The sequence below is a fragment of the Colius striatus genome, chromosome 5 (genome assembly GCF_028858725.1).
Source record: "Colius striatus isolate bColStr4 chromosome 5, bColStr4.1.hap1, whole genome shotgun sequence".
In the NCBI taxonomy this organism is placed as follows: Eukaryota; Metazoa; Chordata; class Aves; order Coliiformes; family Coliidae; genus Colius; species Colius striatus.
In genome coordinates, this window is record NC_084763.1 from 28,227,624 (window position 1) to 28,249,915 (window position 22,292).

Consider the following 22,292-nt stretch of genomic DNA (forward strand, 5'->3'; position numbering starts at 1 on the left):
ATTTACAAAATGCATGGAACTTTAATCAAGAAAAATAGCAAAGCTGAAATCAAAAAGGAAGGAGTCTAACATCAAAAAGGTGAATGATGAGATTCATCAAAGATAAAATGCTGTATCTGGGATGGATAATCCCAAGCAACAGTACAGACTAGGATCTGTCTGTGTCCGCTGAAAAGCTCGTGGGGGTCCTGGCAGCAAGCTCATCCATGAGCAGCAGTCTGTCCTGGCAGCACCGAAGGGAAGTGGTGCCACACATTGCTGAAGGCTGGTAAAGGCAGCCGATCAAAGGTGTAATTATGCTGCTTGTCTCAGCAGTTGCTAAACTGTGTCTGGAATACTGTGTCCTGTTTTGGTCATCTCGGTTCAAGAGAGACATTAAAAATACGAGACATTAAAAAACCCAAGAGACATTCAGCCAGGGTACCACCATGATGACCAGAGGGTTGGAGGAATTTCGCTTGTTCAGCCCAGAGAAAAGAAGAATCAGGGAGAATTATACCCAGTTGTACAATACCTAGAGGTAGTTACAGAGAAGATGAGGGATGCACCGTGATGGGAGAGTAGCCAACAGGCCAAAGTTGTTGCAGGTGAAGTTCCATCAGAATAGAAGAAAAATGCCTTGGAGTGCAATGAAACTCGGCGGTTGCCAAGAAGTGGTGGTACCACCCTCACTGGAAATATTTCCCTCACCTTGACATGGCACTGGATAACCTCATCTCAGACCTACTTTCAACAGGAAGGCTGGACTAGACAAACTGTAGAGATCCTTTCCAACCTTGGCTGTCCTGTGATTCTGTGCTAACTTAGGAGAGAAAAGAGAAACTCAGAAGACATGCCACAGGCTGAAGAAGGGCTTTGATAGGCCAGGTAGCATTGAGTTTAAGCCTTTGGCTGAATGGGGAGGGGAAGGATGTGAAGAAATATATTATCTGCCATCTATGTGGGCATCTCTCACTACCTTCCTTAGTGGCAGCAGGCTTTAGAGGAGGCATCAGGTGTAGCATCACAGTGCTGCATGAGCCATGTGGCTTTAACAGAGAGCATGTCGGAGCCAGCCAGCACGTGTGGGGCAGCGTGTTGGCAAGTCCTGCACTCCAAAAGGACCAGTAAGCAGAGGCCTACATTCTGGGAGAGCTCATGGTTCCACTGCATTGCAACCAGATGAGTATCCTCATCAAACTATGAGTTTTTGGTGCATTCATGCAGCACACAAATTAGCAAATTGAAGTTTTAATCTCTCAGAAATGAGAAAAGCTTAGTGATTGCTTTTCCATATCTTTATTTTGATGAAGACAAATTACTGCTAGTGAACATGATCAGTCTAATTCTCCAGTAGAAGCATAAGGAATGAAATTATTTATCCTTAGTTTCTTAAAAATTAACTTGCAGTTCAGCTTTAATAATTTCTGATAACAAAAGTATGGTGAGAATTGCATTCCAAGCAACTTTTATTGTAACGTCGTCACTACTTAGCATTTGTTTTCTTAATTTCTTCTCTCTTCATATTGCAAATCTGATGACGAAATGAATGCTACACTAATACTGTTTTTCTGAACGTTCATTTAACTAAATGCATGTTTTAGTGTACTTGGTTTATAGAGATATTAAGTTACTTAAGGGGCTCTTCTCCATCCTCGAAAGAGGAATATTTTTTTTCTTCTGGAAGAAAGGACTTATCTAAATTGGACAGTCAGCTTCTCATGGTGTTCTCCTGATTTGAGAAGCCGTCTTTCTTGACAGGTGGCTACTTTGTTCCAATCAACAGAGGAAAATTCCATTAGAGATCTTGTCATTGCCCGATGTAAAATGGCATCTTCAGGGTTCTCAAAGGGTACTCTGCAAAAAGAACAAAGCAAATGCACATTATCTGAATTTCATCAAACTACCGTGGAGGTCATTTACTACATGAACTCTGTGTGGAGTAGTGAAGTTAGAAGCCATGATGACACTAACAGGATTTAATAAAGATGTCCAAAGCCTTTTAACTCAGATACAATATTAATGCCTGACCTTACAAGAACTTATTTCTTAAAGATGTACCTGTAGTAACAGACACTTAATAAAGGTGATAAGACTATCTCCACTGACTATAACATGCTTTGTCCTGACAAAGTACCTTGCCAAGCTTAAGCATCTACATAAATAAGATGGAGAGGAAGCTGTATGTCCATTCTTTCAAAGAGGACAGATAACTCCACTGAAAGCAGGGAAGAGTAATTTTAAAACATAAATTAGCTTGACTGTAAAGAGCTGTACTCAAAGTGAGTAGCTATATAAAATCAAATTGTCAAAGGATATCATCATATGTAGGCTTTTATGAATTCTTTTAATAGATTTTTTAAGTATTTTCATGTGTAAAGCTAGAAAGTAGTAACAAGCCTGAAATTTGTAAATTTGCTCTTATAAAGATAGCATCCAAAATCTCATCACATTAAAATGCAATATTTATACTGCCCCAATCCAGACACAGAGATTACAGAGATCAGGTTTACATTTATTTCTGTGACTTTGAAACTGAACAGAACAAATGTAACATCACGTGCAGACTACAGTAAAATTTCCTTCAAGTCATAATATTTTCCAGAATATGTGGTTTTGAACGGCCAGTCAGGAAAAGGTTTTCTGAGCCGTAACATGGACCAGCTATTCTGATGCTCTAATACTCAAAGCATGCTTATTCTAGCGATCGCTATTTGATCTTATCAACAAATAGCATTTTTGTACAGCCACTTCTCATGCAGAATACCTTTCGATATGACGTTTCAGACAGCAGTGGGTCGATTGTCTCACCAGATAATACAGAGCTGCAACCAGGTTAAATACAAAGACCAGACATTTTTTTCAAAAGCTTGATTTAGCTGATGTTTTCTCTGGTTATTTTTTAGGCATGAGAAGACAAAATTAAGAAAGATGTTTGAGATACAGACCAAACCAACCCAAAATCCAACAAATTACTTACTTATTTGTGTGATTTCCAAATTCATAACCTATAATAAAAAGTTCAAATGAAGACATTAATGGCTCTACAGCTTTCTGATTGGCTGAGAGTTACCATCCTGATCCTAAATTACTTATACAAATGAACTGAAAACTAACAGATTATTTGAAATTTTCAAGGCCATCTTTTATGAAATTACTGTGGAGACAAGTATTTGTTGGGGTGGTTTGCAAGTTTTTATCGCTGTTGTATTTTATTTCCCATAGACACACATTTCCAAGAATATTTTTTTCTTTCACAGAAAGATAATATCACAGTCTATGGATGTGAATGATGGCATGCTGGACACAAGGGCAATTTTATGACTACTATAATAATTACTGTCAAAACAAATTTAAATATGATTCAACTACCTTTTCTTTCCCCCAACCTTTACAAAGGTGTTGTTAAATACACTGCTTTCAGGTTTACTATTATGATGTATACTTTTTTTTTTTTAATTGCAGGTCTTACTGTTTCAAACTTCATCTATACCATTGTTTAAAGTGCTACCATTTCAGTCATCTATGCACAATATTGTTTTTCTTATCTTTAAAACATAAAAAAGTAGGCAAGATTGTGTGGGATTTCAAAGTTTGCTCTGTATTCCACACAGTAAAAGTCACAAGGTTCTAGGTAGTACTCACCTACTCCCTTATGGCAAGGTCTGTCTTCCAGATCTGAATGTTTTAAGAACTCTAAGAATTACTTTATATGCTATTATATGAATAGAATAGTCTCACCTTAGAAAGCATAAAAAATAATCTCTTTACAAAACTAGGCAAGATATGTAAAATGTAAACCGCTAATTTGGAATACCTTCTTCAAGAGATTATTTAGTAGAAGCACTAGATGGCATCAAAACTCTGTGATGCTGATCAGTGCCTGACAGAATTAGTATTGAGATGGTTTTAATTAAATAAACGTAAAACTAAACACTCAAAAGACATATTGAAAAAAAGATATTTTTTTCTTTGTTCAGCTATCTTTAAAAAACATTCTGTAACTACTGGGAGTGACTAGAAGTTACTTGCAACAATACCCTTAGTAGAAGGATTCATTTATTGCCTGTTGCTGCTACTACTACCACGTTACTTTATGAAGCAGTTTGGTTGAGTTCCAGATACATTTATACCTTATTACTAAAAAAAAAGTTCAAACCACCTACAAATGTATGCTTTTCCTTACATCATTATAAATACCTGAGGGCATCATCAGTCTTCTGGCTGGTTGAGTGCTTCTGCTAAATCCCACTGTGGTCCTCAGGGGTGTGTTTACTCTCTTTCCAAAAGCTACTGACTGCACGACACAAGACCTTTCATGGTTATGAAGATGAAGTGCTGACTGCCTTTCTTTCTGTGTAACTACTGTTAAAAGGGATATAAAATGTTAGTTTTTCCTGCCAGCTGAAAAGGCTGCTATTACCTATCTGCATGCAGAAGATGATTAACTTTTGTGTGTGTGTGTGTGCAGGGGTTTGTTATAACAGTTTTGTAAGTCTACATCATTTCACAGCAATTCATTTGTCCAGGAAGTTTTATGGATATATTTCTAGGGTTGTAAATGCAACACATATTTTCCAGCACATTGAGCTTCAGTCATTCCTCTCTAGTAAAAAATGATCATTAGTCTGAGAGATGTGCCAAGCACAGGTGTAAACAAATATTCAAGAGACTGAAGATACCAGTGCAAAATGAACGTGTCAGCAAATGGCCATGTGGTCAGATCCAGCAGCTCCTCATAAACCCCTAACACATGCTGTGGCCCATCCACTGTCTTGCTTTCCTTCATGACAGATCTATACAGTCTGACAACATCTGCAGGTGGCCTGTGGCTGTCTTGCTCAAGTCCTGAATCCTCATTCTCATAGAGACTGGGTCTCACCAGGTGACATTGTTATTCCTTGCTACTTTCTAAGAGGGTAGAGCTGGGGTAGGACCTTTCTCAGTGCTCTGCAGTAATTTTCAATACTTCTGCCAATCACATAGCTCTCCAAACACCAGAGACTGATTTTCTGCTGATTTTCTGGGTCCCCTGAGGCATGTTTATGGAATGGCTGATCCATAGATTCATCTGCCTCTTCTTAAGAGGCATTTTTTCTGTAGAATTTTCAGAGGACAAGCTGTGACAGATCTCTTGATGATTTATGAAGAATTATATTTGAAAGCTTGGTCAGCATGTAACACATCAAGAAATGTACATGTACATATTTAAACTGTATAGAAATATGTAGACATTATCCATACCTAAGTAAACACACCCACCCATGTGAATATACCAGTTTGAATGCACAAATGTAGGTACATGTTTTATCTATCTTACTCAAAAATATATAGACCAAGATACAAGATGTGTACAATTAAAAAAGACAGAAATCAAAAGCATTTGGCAAATTGCTTATGCCATGTAAACTCTATTTGCTTGACAAATCTTGCAAGCAATGGGTATTTGTTCATTAGATGTTTTGCTATATCAACAAATGCATGCAAAGAGAACAGTCAAGATTAATTCACCCATTTTTTTTCCAAACTGATTAAAATGAAAAGCAATGCTTTGTGAGAAGAGGAAAGCAATCCTTACACTTTCTGTCAAGGAGCTGTACTGAAGGAAGTAAGTATATCACATAAAGCCTGTAGTCTGGGTCTTGTGCCAGAGGGTTATGGAATAGATCTGCAAAATGTATACAGCAAAAACAAACATCAGAAAAAAAATCAAACCCAGCAAAAGAAAAACAACCAACTTCATAAAGACAAGAAAATGAAAGATCACTTGAAGCCAACAATTTGGTACAAAACACTATCAAATTCCAATTGTTCTTATGTTGGGTAAACAAAGCACAGTCTCTTTACACATGTAAAATTACTCAACACAGAATGCAAGAATTGGTTTATTGCAGAGAAAGCCAAATACCACAGGTAAGCACTGAGTAAATGAGCCATCAGGCACTCTAAACCTTTGGGCTTTTTTCTATTTTTTATGATATGTAGACAAAATCACTAAGTGTTTTCCTTTGATTTTCTTATGTTTTGTTAGGTGATGCCTATTTTAATTACTAGTGGTTGTTTAGGTGTGACAGTTTAAAGATAAGACAAAATTTGTAGGGGCAAAGGTTATTAAAACCAGATGAGCTTTAAGACACCTTCTGATGTTTTGACAGATTACGTTTGAAAACTCAAGAAGCTTACGGTCAAATGTTTAAAAGGGCCTAAGTTCCTGAGAACCTGGGTCCCACTAACTTGCATTGAGACCTGAGGTACTAAGCTCCAAAAGCCCTTCAGCAGCTTGACTAAAATACTTCCATTCAGGTTCACATGACCTGAATAACCAAACCTTTGCAGCACAGAGACAGGTAGTAATCCTGTGCTGCTGCTTTGCCAGATGTGGGACACTTGCCTAGTTGACATGCCAGATCAGTTTGTTTCACAGAAATTATATCTGATGATGATTAAAATAGAGACTGGTTCATTCCTAAATCAAATAACAAACAAGTGCTGTTGGGTGGTTTTATTCCTAAATGAGAAACATATTTTTCTCCATATAAAAATGTTGTTCTTCTGAGACAGTGAAAATAATCAGAAGGCTGCTACCTTGAGATCAGACCATAAGAAAAAAAACCCCACAATTTTGACAACTTCTACCATCTACAATGGTCTGGTTTTATCTTTTTGAGGAATGGCTGTGGCTAACACTCCATTGTAAAAAAAATCCTGCTATGTGTGATTTTAGCAGTTAAAGAGGGAAAGATGGTATTACAGAAGCAAGTGAGAGATACTAGAAGACCAAAAAAATCTGGTAATATTCCACACAGATTTGTAAACTGCAAGATGCCATTTTATGATCTTCAGGATAAACGATTGCCAAAAAGGCTTAGTGCTGGATGTGTGTTAGCAGTTGCTTTGAGGGTGCAGGGATGGGCATTTGGTATCTCCTCCACAGAAAACACCTGTTCATGTATTCAGAGAACTTAAAATGTTTTAATTCTTAAACTTTTTTAAAACCTCATTGTGCTGCTGAGCTGTAGTTGGTGGCTGTAGAAGTGGCGGGAGATCCACAAGGTGGCAGCAAAATAAAGTTCCGGTTTTACCAAACCAAGTGGCATGTATTTTTTTTTTTCCTAGAACCTTTTAATCTGAAAGAGATTAACTATATACCTGATAAATCTGTTAATGACACAAGAACACATGTGATTGAATTCCAGAGAGAAAAATGTTTCAAAAAGATCAAGGAACCTCTTGAGGTTCAACAAGGACAAGTGCAGAGTCCTGCATCTGGGAAGGAACAACCCCATGCACCAGTACAGGCTGGGGATCGAACTGCTGGAGAGCAGCTCTGCAGAGAGACACCTGGGAGTCCTGATTGATAATAAACTAACCACGAGCCAGCAATGTGCCCTCGTGGCCAAGAAGGCCAATGGCATCCTGGGATGCATCAAGAAGAGTGTGGCCAGCAGGTCAAGCGAGGTTCTTCTCCCTCTCTACTCTGCCCTGGTGAGGCCTCATCTGGAGTCCTGTGTCCAGTTCTGGGCTCCTCAGCTCAAGAGGGACAGGGAACTGCTGGAGAGAGTCCAGCACAGGGCCACCGAGATGATCAGGGGTATGGAACATTTTTGATACGGGGAAAAGCTGCGGGAACTGGGGCTGTTTAGTCTGGAGGAGACTCTGGGGTGATCTTAACATTTATAAATATCTAAAGGGTGGTGTCAGGAGGTTGGGACATCCCTTTTTTCTATAGTAGCTAGCAACAGGAGAAGGGGTAATGGGATGAAGCTGGAACACAAAAAGTTCCACTTAAACATAAGAAAAAACTATTTCACTGTTCAGGTGAGGGAGCCCTGGCACAGGCTGCCCAGAGGGGCTGTGGAGTCTCCTTCCTTGGAGGTCTTCAAGACCTGCCTGGACATGTTCCTATGTGACCTGATCTAGGTGGACCAGCTTCTGCAGGGGGGTTGGACTAGATGATCTCTAAAGGTCCCTTCCAACCCCCACCATTCTATGATTCTGTGATCTCTAAAAGCCAATGTGTTTGGTAGTGGAATGGAATGAAGCTTCAAGAGATATTATTCCAAGGCACAAACCAGGGTTGATACTAAGTATTTCCAAATGAGGATGCTACTTGGAGCATGTCCTTTCTCATAAATGCTGTTTGTAGGTTTGTTTTAGAGTATATTGTTTTTTCTACTGCTTGTTTTTCAAACAAATCTAATCATTGTATGGATCAGATGGCCGTATTTAACCCAAACATCTGGGACCAATTCTTGGCTCTGTTTTCTTGTCAAGGTCATGCAATTTTATTTCTATAAATTAGGGATAACGTGCCTTCCTCCATAGTGTAGTCTGTTTTCTCTATTTGGGTTGTAGGAAAACAGTGTGCCTGTCCCACATGGGGAAGAAAGGAACTACTGCCACACAGTGAGGAACAAAAAGTTTTCTGAGGTCCAGCAGCAAGATGTTATCAGCTGTGAGTAATAAATCAGTTGAGGCAATTTACAGAGTACATAAGAAAAATCTTGTATTCCAAAAGGGAAACGTAAGCACAAGGTGAGCCCATAAAGGAACCCTCCATATCTCCCAAAAGGATGCAGTTGTGAGTAACCCATCCAATAATACTTTAGCAGCTGTGTCTTCCCTAAATGCCTCATGATGAATGGTGTTATGCTATAAATCCAGTGCAGGGCAGTGGCTAAAAATCACAAAGGAGCCTTAAGGAAGAGAAATACATTTTGGCAGTTGGATGTTCCTTCTGAAGTTAAGAATAACAGTGTATTAGACTGCCCCATTTTCATCAATCTAATGTACCCAAGAGCTACAAAATACTAAAATGTTATTATACATCCAGAAGCTCTGCTGAAGGCTAGAAAGCAGGTTTTTCTGTTGGATTGTCCAGTCATAAAAAAGATCTACCTCACAACATTAAGAACTCTTCCATTCCCAAACCAGTTTTTATTTTACAAAGGTAAGCTATGGGCACAGCCCTTTTCAAAGATACACAGTGTAAATTCTACAACACACTTCACATTTCTTAATACTGTAAGAAGGCATATAAATTACATAGTAATACGATATGATATACAGGATATGTCTTTTAAAATGTATTTTAATCATTTACTGCTGTAATTGACTTCAAATATCACAGCGCATTTTATTAAACCAAAAGAGTCCTGTTAATTTGAGAACCCATTGTTATGAAATCTCTTTGAAACAAACGCATTGACAATTTTTTCATTACCGCAAAGATCAAAAAGGAATAAGTGTAAAGTTGAGGTTCTTATCTTTGTTCCACCCATTCACATTTACTCTCATATCTTCAAACTAAAAAATTAGATTGGTATATTCTTAAACACTTGCTTTTCTGTGGTGATGGACAGTCCAACATGTACCTGATTTTCACCGTGTCTTTGTGACTGCCATTCATAATAACTTGGCAGCACTTTTAACTATCTGCTACTTACTTCCCAGAGATGGCTGCAACAAATACAACACATACTCTGTGCTTGTTGTAGCTCCTTATTAATTTGTAGAGTTTTAACATTAAATTCAAGTGACTGCACCATTCATTCATAGGATGTCCATCCAGACTTTGCCTAGTCACTTCAAAAAACTGCATTCTTAAGTGGAGTATTTTTCAATTTCACATATAATGAAAAAAACTGCAATAATTTGTTTGGCATGTTGTCTTCCTAAACACTTGATGTGTTTTTAAATTTTGGCCCAGTGTCAAGCTCAATTAAAAATATACTTTTCAAGCCATATGTCCTCTCCTGCAACCAGACATTCAGATTTCTGAATTCATCAGGAGGTATGGCTTGAAGAAATTCACCTCCCTTAACTGTGTCATTGAAACACAAAACTTCTTACCTGTTTTCTCAGAGTGTTTGGCATGATCTATGAACACGTTATTTTCAGAACTCCAGAAAAAGACTGCTTTCATTTTCACTTTGAATAGGTTAATAGCATATAATCCTTCTTTCCCTGGAGGTTAATTCTTACATTGTAACTTAGTGGCGCCAACACTGTCTTGTATAAATTAATTTGAAATTTCAGAGCCTATTTTACTTTCATTGCCAGTCAGTGTACCAAAAAGTATGCTACTTAACAGATACTAGATTGCTAGAGTCTAACAATAAATATACTTAATATCTAAGGCAAATATACTTTAGATATTAAGTATATGTATTGTTAGACTCTAGAAATCCAGTCCGACAAAAAGATGCAGAAAGTAAGTTCCAGGATGAATAGAATTAACGAGACAGGAACTTGGGTTCAATAACACTCACATTCTCAACAGCCATAATAGCTCTATATAAAATCCTTTAATCTCTGTGATAATCTGACTGTACTCCCATGTTCCAAGATACTCATCCCTCAGGAGATTGGCTAGCCAGCAACTGGAGTTAGCTTCTGAACTCATTTGGCAGTTTCTCCTTAGTTGAATTATCCTCTGTGGAATTTTCATGTCTCAGAGATCTCTTTCCTCTGGTTGAAATTCATAATTAGCTTCAAAAGCTATTTGCAAATTATGTAGCAACATCATGATAGGAAACACTAAAAATAAGGTATTACTTAGGGTCTTCAAGCTTATCATTCCTTTCAATTCCTTCACTGTTTTGTCAAGTTGTTTTAGCTGGTTGTTGTGAAGCAACAGAATCTCTAACGAATGTAAGTGTTTCAGAGCACCTGCAATAAAATGAAAAATAAGTGATTATTCTCACCATACCTGACTGCCTTTATTAGATAATTATATTGGTATCCTATGCACTGAATTTTATATTCTTGTTATCAATCTAAGTCTGCCTTAGTAACACCTTGCATGAGATGAGTAAAATCAAAGATTATTGGACATTTCAGTATCGCTTTTATCTTTCTAGTCAAATCCTCTGAACATACACCTAACATTTTCATTCTATTTGTGCCCATCGCTCTTGTCTCAACAAATGAATATCAACTGCATCCACTCTTCTTCCTTCCACATCCCAATAAGCTTTGGTTAATTCACCTTCACTTCCTTTTACCCTGATTGACTGAGGGAACTGGGGTTGTTTAGTTCAGAGAAGAGGAGGCTGAGGATACATGATCATTCTGTATAACTACTGGAAAAATGATTGTAGTGAGGTGGTGATTGGTCTCTTCTCCCAAGTAATGAACGATAGGACACGAGGAAATGGCCTCAAGTTGTACCAGGGGAGGTTTAGATTGGATATTAGGAAGAACTTTTTCATCAAGAGAGTTGTTAAGCACTGGCACAAGCTGCTCAGGGAGGTGGGGGAGTCCCCATCCCTGGAGATATCTAAAAGCCGTGCAAATGAGATGCTGAGCGATATGGTTTAGTGATGGCTTTGGCAGTGTGAGATCAGTGGTTGGACTTGACAATCTTACAGTCTTTTCCAACCAAAATGATTCTATGATTCTAATATTACCAATATTACCTTTGCCTCACAAACAGTAGTGTATTTCTATTACTATCTTTGTCTCACAAGCAATAGATAGTAAATTACTTAGAAAATAGTTAAGTTTAAACTATTAAATTTCAAATTATAAATGTATTCCAAAGTTATTATGAACTACTGTTGAGTCTGACCCAGACTATACGTTCATATCCTCACACCACATCAGGTTTAGACATCTCATTTTCTAAATGCTATAAAGTATTTATCATCAACATTTCTCTACCAACGATAGTTGCCCTTCCATTTACCCACACTTTGTTATCTTCTGTATTGCCTCAAGTGCCTGTTTCTTTCTTTCAAACACTCTTTTTCTCAAAATCTCACAGAAACTAATCAGCATCATTTCTCATCCAATATTTTATAGGGACAGAGAAAAGTAGAATATTAGCACTTATTAGCACAGGTTGTCTAAAATATTTACAAATCTATTATGCTTTGGCCTCTTCATTCATAAATTCAACAGTCTGGTACAACCACTTTAGTTTACAAGAGCAACCAAAACTAAAACAGAAGTATACAACATGCAATTTTACAATAAACCAGTTTTGCAGTAACTGTGCAGAATACTTCTGATTACAAATGTAACTATATCATGAAGAAACTGTAGAACCACAGTGACTGCCTTACATGTGCGACACCTTATTAATTTATTACCCTTTATTTCATGTTAAGTCTGTCAGCACTGCTATCAGTTTTTCATCATAAAAACACACATGGCTCTCAAAAAGAACTTTTATCAGAGTAGCTGGTCAGCAAAAGGATTGCAAATCATAACACAGAAAGAGGTTTGCATGTTCATTTTCAACACAAAATATAGCCATGTAAGACCAAAAATATTTTAAAGTTGCCTGACATTGAAGTGAATGACATCTCATCCCAGACCTCAATAAACAAATCCCCTTTTTGCCACTCAGGTATGCTGGAACAATTAAATCTCTAATAAGTAACACGTATTGTTATGCATGTGTAGGTGGGAGCTTTCAAATATTAAGTTATTTGCTGTTGGCTACTTTTACAAATTTGAATGCTAATACACAGAAAAGAAGGTACAGGATTCTGCTCAACAACCTAGAAAGAGAAGATTGGTACCTGATACATCTGTCAGTTCGTTATTGTTGAGATAGAGTTCAGTCAAGCAATAGTTTTTGATCAAGAAAGTTAAATCTTGGATCTGAAATCAGAGTTAGGAAAACTGTTACATGCCAGTCTAAATTCAACTTCGGAGAAAAGCACAAGCTCTTGAAAACTGTTTAACTCTAGCTAGTTTCTTATACTTCTAAGACTCTGGGTTTAAGGATTATCTTGGCAGCTGAATGAACACTAATTACACATCAAATATACTTAGTACAGCCTTACTTCATTTTTTTGAACTATACATCTAATATCCGTATTTAGAAACAGATTTCATTGAATTACTGGTCTTCACATTTACTTCTATTGACATCTGAATTTTTTTTTTTATTGTGAGAACAATCTTGTAGGATGTGATAATTCTATGTTCATTTAATAACACTCCTGAAATATATCCTCGGAACAAGCCTAGCATCTAGTTTGAAAATTATTTCTCCATCAGTAGGTCCATATTTGGCATCAATTTTCAAAAACTACAATCAGATCTACAGAATCAATTACAATTACGGGGCGGGGGGGAAGTATGTATGGGTATATTCCCAAAAAAGAGTTATTTTCAGTCCCTATGAAGTCTCATCCCCTTGCTTGCAGAAGCTCGGTTCTAATATTGTCTTGACTTCCATGCAAGGTAAAGTATATGCAATAGGATATTAAGCTGATCATTGTAAGAGTTGAGAACTGAGAGTACTAATGGTGCCCAAGTATTTATCCCACACTTTCAATGTAAGAACAGCAAACAGAATTTTGTTCTTGACACTACTTTTATTTCTGTGATGCAAAGTCATTTGTTGACAGGGGAGTGATTTCAGTCCTTGAATTGTGCCACGGACTTTAAAACGAATGTGCTTTGCTCTGTGTATTAACAGAATCTGAAAGTTGGAAGGAGGAGAAGAAGACAGAGGTTTCTCCACTCCTAAAGTTCTCTGAAATCATCTGAGGAAAGATACTTTAAAGTTCAAAATAAAACCATCCTCTGAGTCCTGCTTCACCTGAGAAAAACCCAATTCAGTGAAATCAGCAATATTTTACAAATAAAAAAATCCCATTCTTCACAGTGATTATCGTATCTTGTACAGTATAAAGCCCACACATACTTAGTGTATATGGTGCTGCCTCTTTCTAATTTTGATAATTATTGTGATGCATTTTTAAGGAAAGAAAGAAAATCTCAGATCTTCCGAGTTCAGAAGAACATGTTCCCTCTATTAGAGCATTCAGCTGACACTTTTCCTAACAAAAGCTACTGAGTTGCGCCTCCACACAAGTTACACAGAACAGCAGAAGAATGCTCATTGTTACTGCTTAGGTAGGAAAGTGAGATCTGTGCAAAAATCTAATTTATTTGTCTTTTATAGTTAATAAGATCAGTTCTGCTTAGTCATCAGCCTATTTCTTCTTCTTTAGCGTCTTTTAGAAATACAAGGGAAAGTCTTAATATGCCTATGATTTTAGTTCAGCCTTTTAATGTCTCCATGTTTTTGCATTTTTTTTTTGAAAACAGGTGGATAAGCACAGGCCTTTCAATGAAGTCAGCATAAGATGCTATATAATTGATGCTAGCTTGGAGCAGTACATACACATACACTTCAAAGTGATACAGAATGCAGATTTTTTTTTTCTGCTCCTCACAGAGCTACTTATTTACCTGAGCAAGCAATTCTGGTGTTTTAAGAACTCAAGCCCACTGTGAAAGTCATGTAAACTACTGTACAGTAAAGGTATTTAAAAGCAGGTTAGTAATTCATGGGCTTTATCACTTTTCTTGCTTTTTAATTACCAGTGGCTAACAGTGATCGTTTGGATACAATTTGATCATTTAATAATGGTTGGCTACATATTTAAAGACTTTTAAATCAGAGAATTCTACAATCAAATAGATGATTTTCTGTAAGATATAATGTGCTTAGACTTGTCTGGAAACGATAGTGCCCGGAGATTTTGACAGAGCATTGTCTGAAAACCCTTACAGGATATAATAAATATTATAAGATTTGCTCAGATGGCGAGAGTAAGGCACGTAGCTTGAGTAAATGATTTAGGGTGGTGCAGTGCACTGGAAAAAAAAAGAGAAATTAATGTGGCCCAAAGTCATACTCTAATCACTTGCCTGGAAATCTCTGTTTAGATGACACAATGGCTGACATAACTGCAGAAGATAAGCCTGGCAGTGCAGTGCTGCTTCCTGCACACAGGGATAGGCACATCTGAAAGAGCTGTATGTCATTCTTGTGTCCGTGAGGGCAAAAAGGAGTCTCACTCACCTCAACCACCAGATTGCCAGGAAATAAACTATGGATGTCTGCAAGGGCATAAAAAAAAGCTATGCATTTCCTGCAGTCCATGCCTTTCCTGAAACACTAGGAATCCCAGAAGTTCTTATAAGAATGTATGTGGAAGAGTGGTTAAGGGAGAATGGACATGGATCCCAGGGTATAATGTTAGGCCTGATGGGGCAAGGCAATCTGAGTTCTAGTTATATGAATTTAATGCACAATCAAGACCAGAGTCAGAGCCATGGTTAAAGCAGTTGCTGTCATGCAGACAGCAGGCCGCTTTCTGCTCCTTCAAGGTCGGGCTGTTTTCAGCTAATGAGCTAACAGCCCAAGGTGGAAAACAACTATGGGGGAAAAACAAGATGGGAAAATGTGAGGGAGCTTGCTTATCACAGAAACCGCAAGTAGGATGAACATAAGAATGTAATCTATTAGCTGCTGTTGCTGAGCTAGCTTTGAAGCTGCTGGATATAAGTTAGAGCCTGCTCTCAATAAAGAGAAGATTTCTGCTATCACTCACATTGAGTAGGACTGATTTCTTCCCACCCAGCTGAGAATCGGACCCTGGGTTGATCACCGCATGAAGTAGGCTTGGAGCTGGTTGTTCAGGCTTTGAGACTGGGTGTTTCAGGCTTTGAGCCTGGGTGTTTCAGACTTAAGAGTCTGGTTTCAGACTTAGAGTCTGGTTTCAGACTTCGAGCCTGGGTTTTTCAGGCTTCGAGCCTGGGTTTTTCAGGCTTCGAGCCTGGGATTTTCAGACTTAGAGTCTGGTTTGCAGACTTCGAGTCTGGTTTTTCAGGCCAAGAGCCGAAAACTTCGCAGCAAATGTATCTAGTAGACAGTAAACTAAACATGAGCCAGCAATGTGCCCTCGTGTCCCAGGTGGCTGATGGCATTCTGGGACACAATGAGAGCATGTCCAGCGGGTTGAGGGTGGCTCTCCTCTCCCTCTACTCTGCCCTGGTGAGGCCTCATCTGGAGTACTGTGTCCAGTTCTTGGCTGCCCAGCTCAAGAGAGACAGGGAAGAGCTGGAGAGAGTCCAGTGCAGGGCCACCAAGATGATCAGGGACTGAAACAATTCTCTTGTGATGAAAGGCTGTGGGATCTGGGACTGTTCAGCCTAGAGGGGGGAATCTCATTAATACTTACAAGTATATAAAGACAGTGTCATGAGGATAGGGCAGCACTTTTTTTGTTGTCTCCAGTGACATGACAAGGGGTAATGGACACAAGCTGGGGCACAGTAAGATCCACTTGAACATGAGGAGAAAATTCTTTGCTGTTCAGGTGATGGAGCCCTGGCACAGGCTGCCAGGTTTCCAAACCCACCTGGATGCATTCCTGTGTGACCTGATTTAGGTAAACCTGCTTTAGTAGGGGGGTTGGATGATCTTTATAGGTCCTTTCCAACCTCTACCATTCTATGATCCTAATACCTTACAGCCATATCACCCTTTGATCTGTTCCAAGAACTGCCCACTCTGCTGGGCAGGGTATACTTGCTACGAGCTACATTGAAACTGCTATCCCAGACCTCAGGTATCAGTATGCTATCAGGAAATGTTACCAATAGCTTAATTCTAAATATACTCAATCTCTATTTTTGTTGCTACATTATTAGCATAAAACCTCAGCTTCTTAAATACACAAAATTTATAAATTTGATGTGAATCTAATGGAAAATATATCAGCTTAAACTGTGTAATGTTTAAAAAGTTTCTTCAAATCTGTCATATTTAAATCAGTTGCATTTGCCTGGAAATAAACAAAAATAAAATTACCTTGACAATTATAGAATGCACTATGTAACAAAAATTCAAAACCAATAATCAGGATCTATAAGTACATTATTCTGGTCTTTAAAAGAATATCTTATTACCTTATTGCTGTTAATCCACAAATACTTCAACCTATGAAATTGTGATAGACTTGGGATACTTCTTAGTCCTCTGGTGGAGGGGAAAAAAAAGAAGAGTAACGTTAACATTAATGGTGCCTAACCACTTTATAAACTTTGGAATTTTTTTTATAAATAATATTATACAAGCACTAAAAAGCCACACTTCTGTAGAAATCATAGCAGAGAAAGATGCAAAGAACAAGATGTCAGAGACAGTGCAAGCTTTCCACACTCCTGAAAGCATGACAAAGCAGCAGGTGGTAAAGAAACGGGAAAAACTAAGTGATATACTATTTTTTTTTCCATAACAGCACTTATTTTCCCAGGGAGTATGACTCTCATGTACTTTGCAGTTTGTAGAAATCTTGCTCAGAGCACAAGAGATGTTTGGCACCCTGGGGACACAAATATAAAAGAAAGTGTGGACTGTCTGGCCACAGTGCCAGAGAAGCCAACAGAAGACAGACTCCAAACACATTAAAGTGCATTTCTTATTATTTTTCATATTAGTACATATATGGAAATCCTCTGTCCTTTTTTCACCCTTTTTCCCTCTTGTCCTCATCTAAACTTAGAATTTACTTATATTCATTAATACCCCTGTTTTAAATCAAACTGCACACCCAGTGACGCTGGAACTCTCTCTTACGTGCCGGCAGGGTTCTTTGTTTAATTGTGTATTCAGCACTTTGACCTTGCAAGAGTACTATAACAAATTACCTACTAACCAGAGAATATGAGTGAGCGGCTGAGTAATTTTCACTAATTGCTCTCTGTTATTTTTCATTGCTTTACATAAATGTTCTCAATTTCCACTAGAATAATTACAGATGACCTTTTCATGACAAATTTTAATTTACATAATAAAACCTTCCCCATTAAAATGGAAAAACATATTTCAAGACTAGGGACACTGTTTCAGATAGAACTAACAAGATTGATAAAAAAGAATCTCATGTATTCAGCCTAAAATGATCTGTTCATTTTCCAACCGTGAAGCTTGGTCTCCAGCTTCCCACGTTTGTTGGGTTTTTTTTTCTCAAAGGGCCCTCCAGATACAGACAAAGGCAGAGGAGATGCCTTTGCTGATCTTTCACTTTAAAAAAAAGTTGGTCAAGAACAAACTCTACAAAGTTGAGGTGATCTACTTTTATTCTCCTTTATTTCTGAAAACCAGATTAGCCCATGTTGCTATTTTGTTATTCTATTTGGCTTTCTGAAATAATCCATAAAAAACAACCTTGCAAATACCTATTTATCTGTCTGTTGTGACAAGTAATAGGAAAACACTTCACTGCAAGTAGTAAATACAAGCAGATGACTCTTGCCAGGACATACAGAGCTCTTACAGGGCTACTACTATATTCAGTATAGTTGTACCTGTACATCCCTGAACTATTTTTCAGGTAGCAAAGCCAAAATTTCCTTCATATTGTTTGTCACTGCCATTCTATGCCCGGTTTAAAGGTTTACATTTTAATTGGCTTTACTCCCTCTCCAGTACCAGTCTCATCTTGACTATCTTCAAGCCTTGATCTGTTTTGGTTTTTTTTCTGGTATTAAGGAATTTAATTTGCCGCAGGTAGAGCTTAATTCCTTGAACATTTTAAAAGAGCCTATCCCTTTCTGTATGCCTTTCAGACTTTGCATGTATCTTACAAAGTGATCCTTTTCAGCCTGCAGCAGTCTTTTCCTACCTACTGCTAAGTTAATCAGTTTTCCTAGGCTGACAGCTTTCAGTGTCCAAAAGTACATTTTTTCATGTCCCTGGAATAGCACTGGTTTAAAAATATCAACTCATTCCCTCTTATTTGACTGATTTTAATTATTATTTTTTAATTTTCTTATTTCAGGCAGCAGCAAATTATGTCAAATCAATTGTTAAGGATACCGAAACTGGCTGAGGTCCAAGGTTTATGGTACAGAATAAAAGGAACTCTCTTCTCTCCAATCATCAAAGAAGCCAGTTTGCATCACCTTTCTCAAAAGGGTTTCATTGGAAGACAGATCACTTCCATATTTGACACCTGAATATTTCTTTTTATGCCATACCAAAAAATATTTCAAAGCCGGTGAGGGCACACATTTAAGTATTTAAAATCAGAAACTGTGCCTATTCAGAGTGTATATACAGTCTTAATTCTTTTCCACATATGTATTATAATAATTTTCTTGCATTGTTTAGAAAATACATATAAGCATCTTGTAATTTTCTAATTGTTTAAACTTCTTCCTTAGATTTTATGTGTGTTTTCTTCCTTCTAAAATATATATTTCAATAATTTTGATAGTAATTATGTTTTACATTTTCTTTTCACAAAGTGTCAAACAGTTTCTTGGCATAAATCAGCACACACGCTAAAGAATTTACGAATACCAGTGAGACCATTTAGATTTTCACAAGTACCTGATTTTTACTAAAAATAGCTTAGGTAACATTGAAATGCTGTAACACTTTTTCTAAAATCTTTTTTTTTCATTCATAGGACCTAGAGACCTTGAAAGCCTTGTCCCTGAATTATTAAAGTACATTAGTTCTTTATACATGATACCAACTGTACAAAGAGTAGATACAGTTGTGAGGCTGCAGACAGGTATGCAACACTTGGAATCATGCCCTGGACAGAAATCCAAAGCACGCTTTCCAAAAACTTTGAAGTATGCCCTGTCACATACCCATCTTTCTATGGTAGCCTCTTAGTATGTTCATCCTACAACATACACCTCTATCAACCTAGATCACCCACAGGTTCATGAAAGCTTTGCCTTTCTTCACTCAGTATGGTTTCTTCTCCTCATCTGCCCTACATCTTAAGCTGTTTCATAAAGCTCCCAGGGGGAGATCAGGTCTCTGATCAGTACTGTCAGACCCAAACAACTGTTCTTGTACTCACTTCATGTTGCCCTGCCCTCCCTTCAATTCTTAATAGTAGAGATGCAGGTAATTTCAAAGGTGCTACCACTGAGTCCTACTGTTGCAATAACACATATATTCAGGGAGGTCAGAAATTTGGCAGTTCTTAGACTAGGCAGGCCCTGTGTTTTTTCATTTGCCTTCTTGATACTCTTTCCACCCAGCCTTAAAGCCAGTTACAACAGGCAGAGATCAGCCCATTAAGCCTCACTCCTCTCTGCTCCCTGTGGTAGAAGTTCATGCACAACTGTGAACTTACAGACCCTCAAGCAATTCTGGGTTGCTAGGGAAGGATTGTGTATCTACGGCTGAGGCAGTTAAATTCTTCACCGTGAGCAGAGCTTTGCTGTGTATGTTAGTGTATCTTCACCATTTCTTCCTTCACAACATGTAGGGACTAGGTATAACTACAATTTACTGTTATTTCACGTACAAATGATCTTCAGAGAGTATCTGATGCAGAAAGCACTATAAAATGTCATCATTTACTGTGTGCTCCACTTTCACTAAAAGACAAAGTGACAAATATGTTTTACTTACTGTCCAGCCAGACACAATACCAAGACATCCCCATTCCTCTTAAAGCCGCAGATCTTCAGCTGTTTTTCTATTGCCTGACAGTACACAGTACATTTGTCAGCATAATATACAACATATGCACGTTCAGTGTCTAAATTAAAATGGACACCAAAATTAACACATGCATCACAGCACCTTGCAAACTATAACATGGTCTGAGAGATAAGGAGATGTTAAATTAGCAGTCTCTATTTTAAAGTGATAAAAACACTCCAAGATTAATGTTACAGTTACAGTATTTTTCTTTTCCTGTGGAAAATCATAGTTCATAGACATGAAGTGAAAAAGTACCATGTGTTGACTGGAGAACAGGCTTCTCACTCAGGTCAGCCAACCCAGTACTGGTGGATGAACAAGAAAACTGCTTACCTTCCAAACAGTTGCAACTTTATTTTATGCAACCTTACTTCATGCACACAGCGTTTTAAAATTATGCATCCAGAAAACTCTTCTTGTATATTTAATGTTGAAAAACATAGACGCAATTTTGATTTTTAGAATATGTAACTGGTGTGCTATAATTTGTAAATGCAATTAATCCTGGTAACATAAGGATTACAGACCTCAGTTACTAGTGGTTGATAAAAACTAAAGCATTCATCAGAAAAAATGGGTTTACTAACACAGTTATCGTGCCCAACATCGTTATGATTGCTATTGGTTAAAACACAAAACTGATACAACTTTGCAAACAAAATAGATTGGCAGTGCTGACAGCCATGTCCACAGAGGCCTGTACTGGCTGCACTTTCACTCCACCGTGTTTAGCACACATTGAATAAATGTAAAGCAACGGTGGGTGCACTTGCGAATGTGCATGTTGTGGCACTTTCTGAACGCAGGGAGCAACGAGCTCGCAAGACTCACAGTGCACACTGGCTACATATTCCATGCACCTGATGTTGGCACAGCAGGCAGTTGCCCAGGAATGTGGTACGTCCAGCAGCCTGATTGCAGCTGTCAGGTATGGAAAAAAAACATCTGGCACAAATGGACATATTTTTTCTTCCTGCACCGACAAGATCTGCAGATGGAAGAAGAAATGCTCTCTGGAGAAAAGCAGCTGTGCAACATCCCCGAGCATGTTGACCTCTGTCCCTGAGACTGCAGAAGGTACACGGCTGCCAGACATACCAATGGGGAATGCACACCCCCTTCAGAGAATGAAAATCCCAGGCACTGCACTCGGCAGTCAAGACTGTGCCCTAAAATTTGTGTTTGTCAAACTCCGTTATTTGAGATCTCATCCTCTCCTCACCCCGGAAAACCCCTTCCAGTCCGCCCTGGCTCTCCACCACAGCACCCAGCGGCCCGAGGCATCGGCAGGGCTCAGCTGTGCAGCTTCTCCCGGCTAAACCTTTCCCGGGACGGGCGGCCTGTGTTCACGATGGGGCTGGCACTCTCGGAGGAGCCGAGCCGCACCGGGACGGACGCGGGGGTATCGGGACCAGCCCGCTCTGCCAAGGAGAGCGGGAGAGGTTATCTCCCTCCGCCGTCGCGGGAGGACCGAAGCACGCCCTCGCTTGGTATGCGGCACCGAGCCTCCCCCTCCCCTCCGCGCCCCCAGCCCGGCTGAACGAGGGGGCGAGGCCGGCGCCGCCCGCCCGCGGGGCCGCCGGAGGCGCTGCGGAGGCGGGCGGGCTGTGAGCGGCCGCGCCAGGGGCGGCGGCGGGCGCCGGGCGCCGGGCGGGAGGCGGCGGAGCAGCGGGGCCCTGGAGGCGCTCCGGGCCGGGGGGAGGGGAGAGGCCGCCGCTCTGCTCACCTGCTCACCGGCGCTGGCGGCCGCCGCCATTTTGGCGACCGGTTGCTAGGCGGCCGGGGGAAGGGGCACGCGCCCCGTGGCGTTGCGCCGCGCGGCGGGGCAGCAGCGTCCCAGCGCTGCCTTAGAAACAGCGGCAGCTACCGAACTCCGAAGTGTGACCCCGAAGGTCTGCCGGGCAGCCCGAACCTGGGCGTTAATCAAGGCAGGGTTTCGTGCTGAGGAAGGAGGGGCGTCGGCCCGGAGAGCGCGGGCAGCCGGGGCGCGGAGGGGTCCCTGTGGGAGACCCCGAGACGGCGACGGCTGAGGGAAGCG

The 22,292-nt window shown here is 39.4% G+C and overlaps 1 protein-coding gene across 1 annotated transcript; it reads right to left on the minus strand.

The window, feature by feature from the left end:
* Nucleotides 1-1,369: 1,369 nt before the first annotated feature.
* Nucleotides 1,370-22,010, minus strand: LRRC72 (leucine rich repeat containing 72). Its single transcript, XM_061996446.1, has 9 exons — nt 21,981-22,010; nt 20,180-20,253; nt 16,705-16,774; nt 12,510-12,591; nt 10,537-10,650; nt 5,558-5,647; nt 4,180-4,344; nt 2,960-2,987; nt 1,370-1,836 (listed from the first exon to the last, which is right to left on the minus strand). The coding sequence occupies exons 1-9, from the start codon at nt 22,008-22,010 to the stop codon at nt 1,674-1,676; spliced, it is 816 nt and encodes a 271-aa protein (XP_061852430.1). The 3' UTR covers nt 1,370-1,673.
* Between the last annotated feature and the right edge of the window lie 282 nt (nt 22,011-22,292).

Coding starts and splice junctions, on each gene's coding strand:
- LRRC72 (XM_061996446.1), bottom strand. CDS start 22,010: ATGGCGGCGGCCGCCAGCGCCGGTGAGCAG. Junction 2,988..4,179: donor AAGACTGATGATGCCCTCAG/GTATTTATAATG, acceptor TTTTTATTATAG/GTTATGAATTTGGAAATCAC. Junction 1,837..2,959: donor TTTGGAAATCACACAAATAA/GTAAGTAATTTG, acceptor TTCTTTTTGCAG/AGTACCCTTTGAGAACCCTG.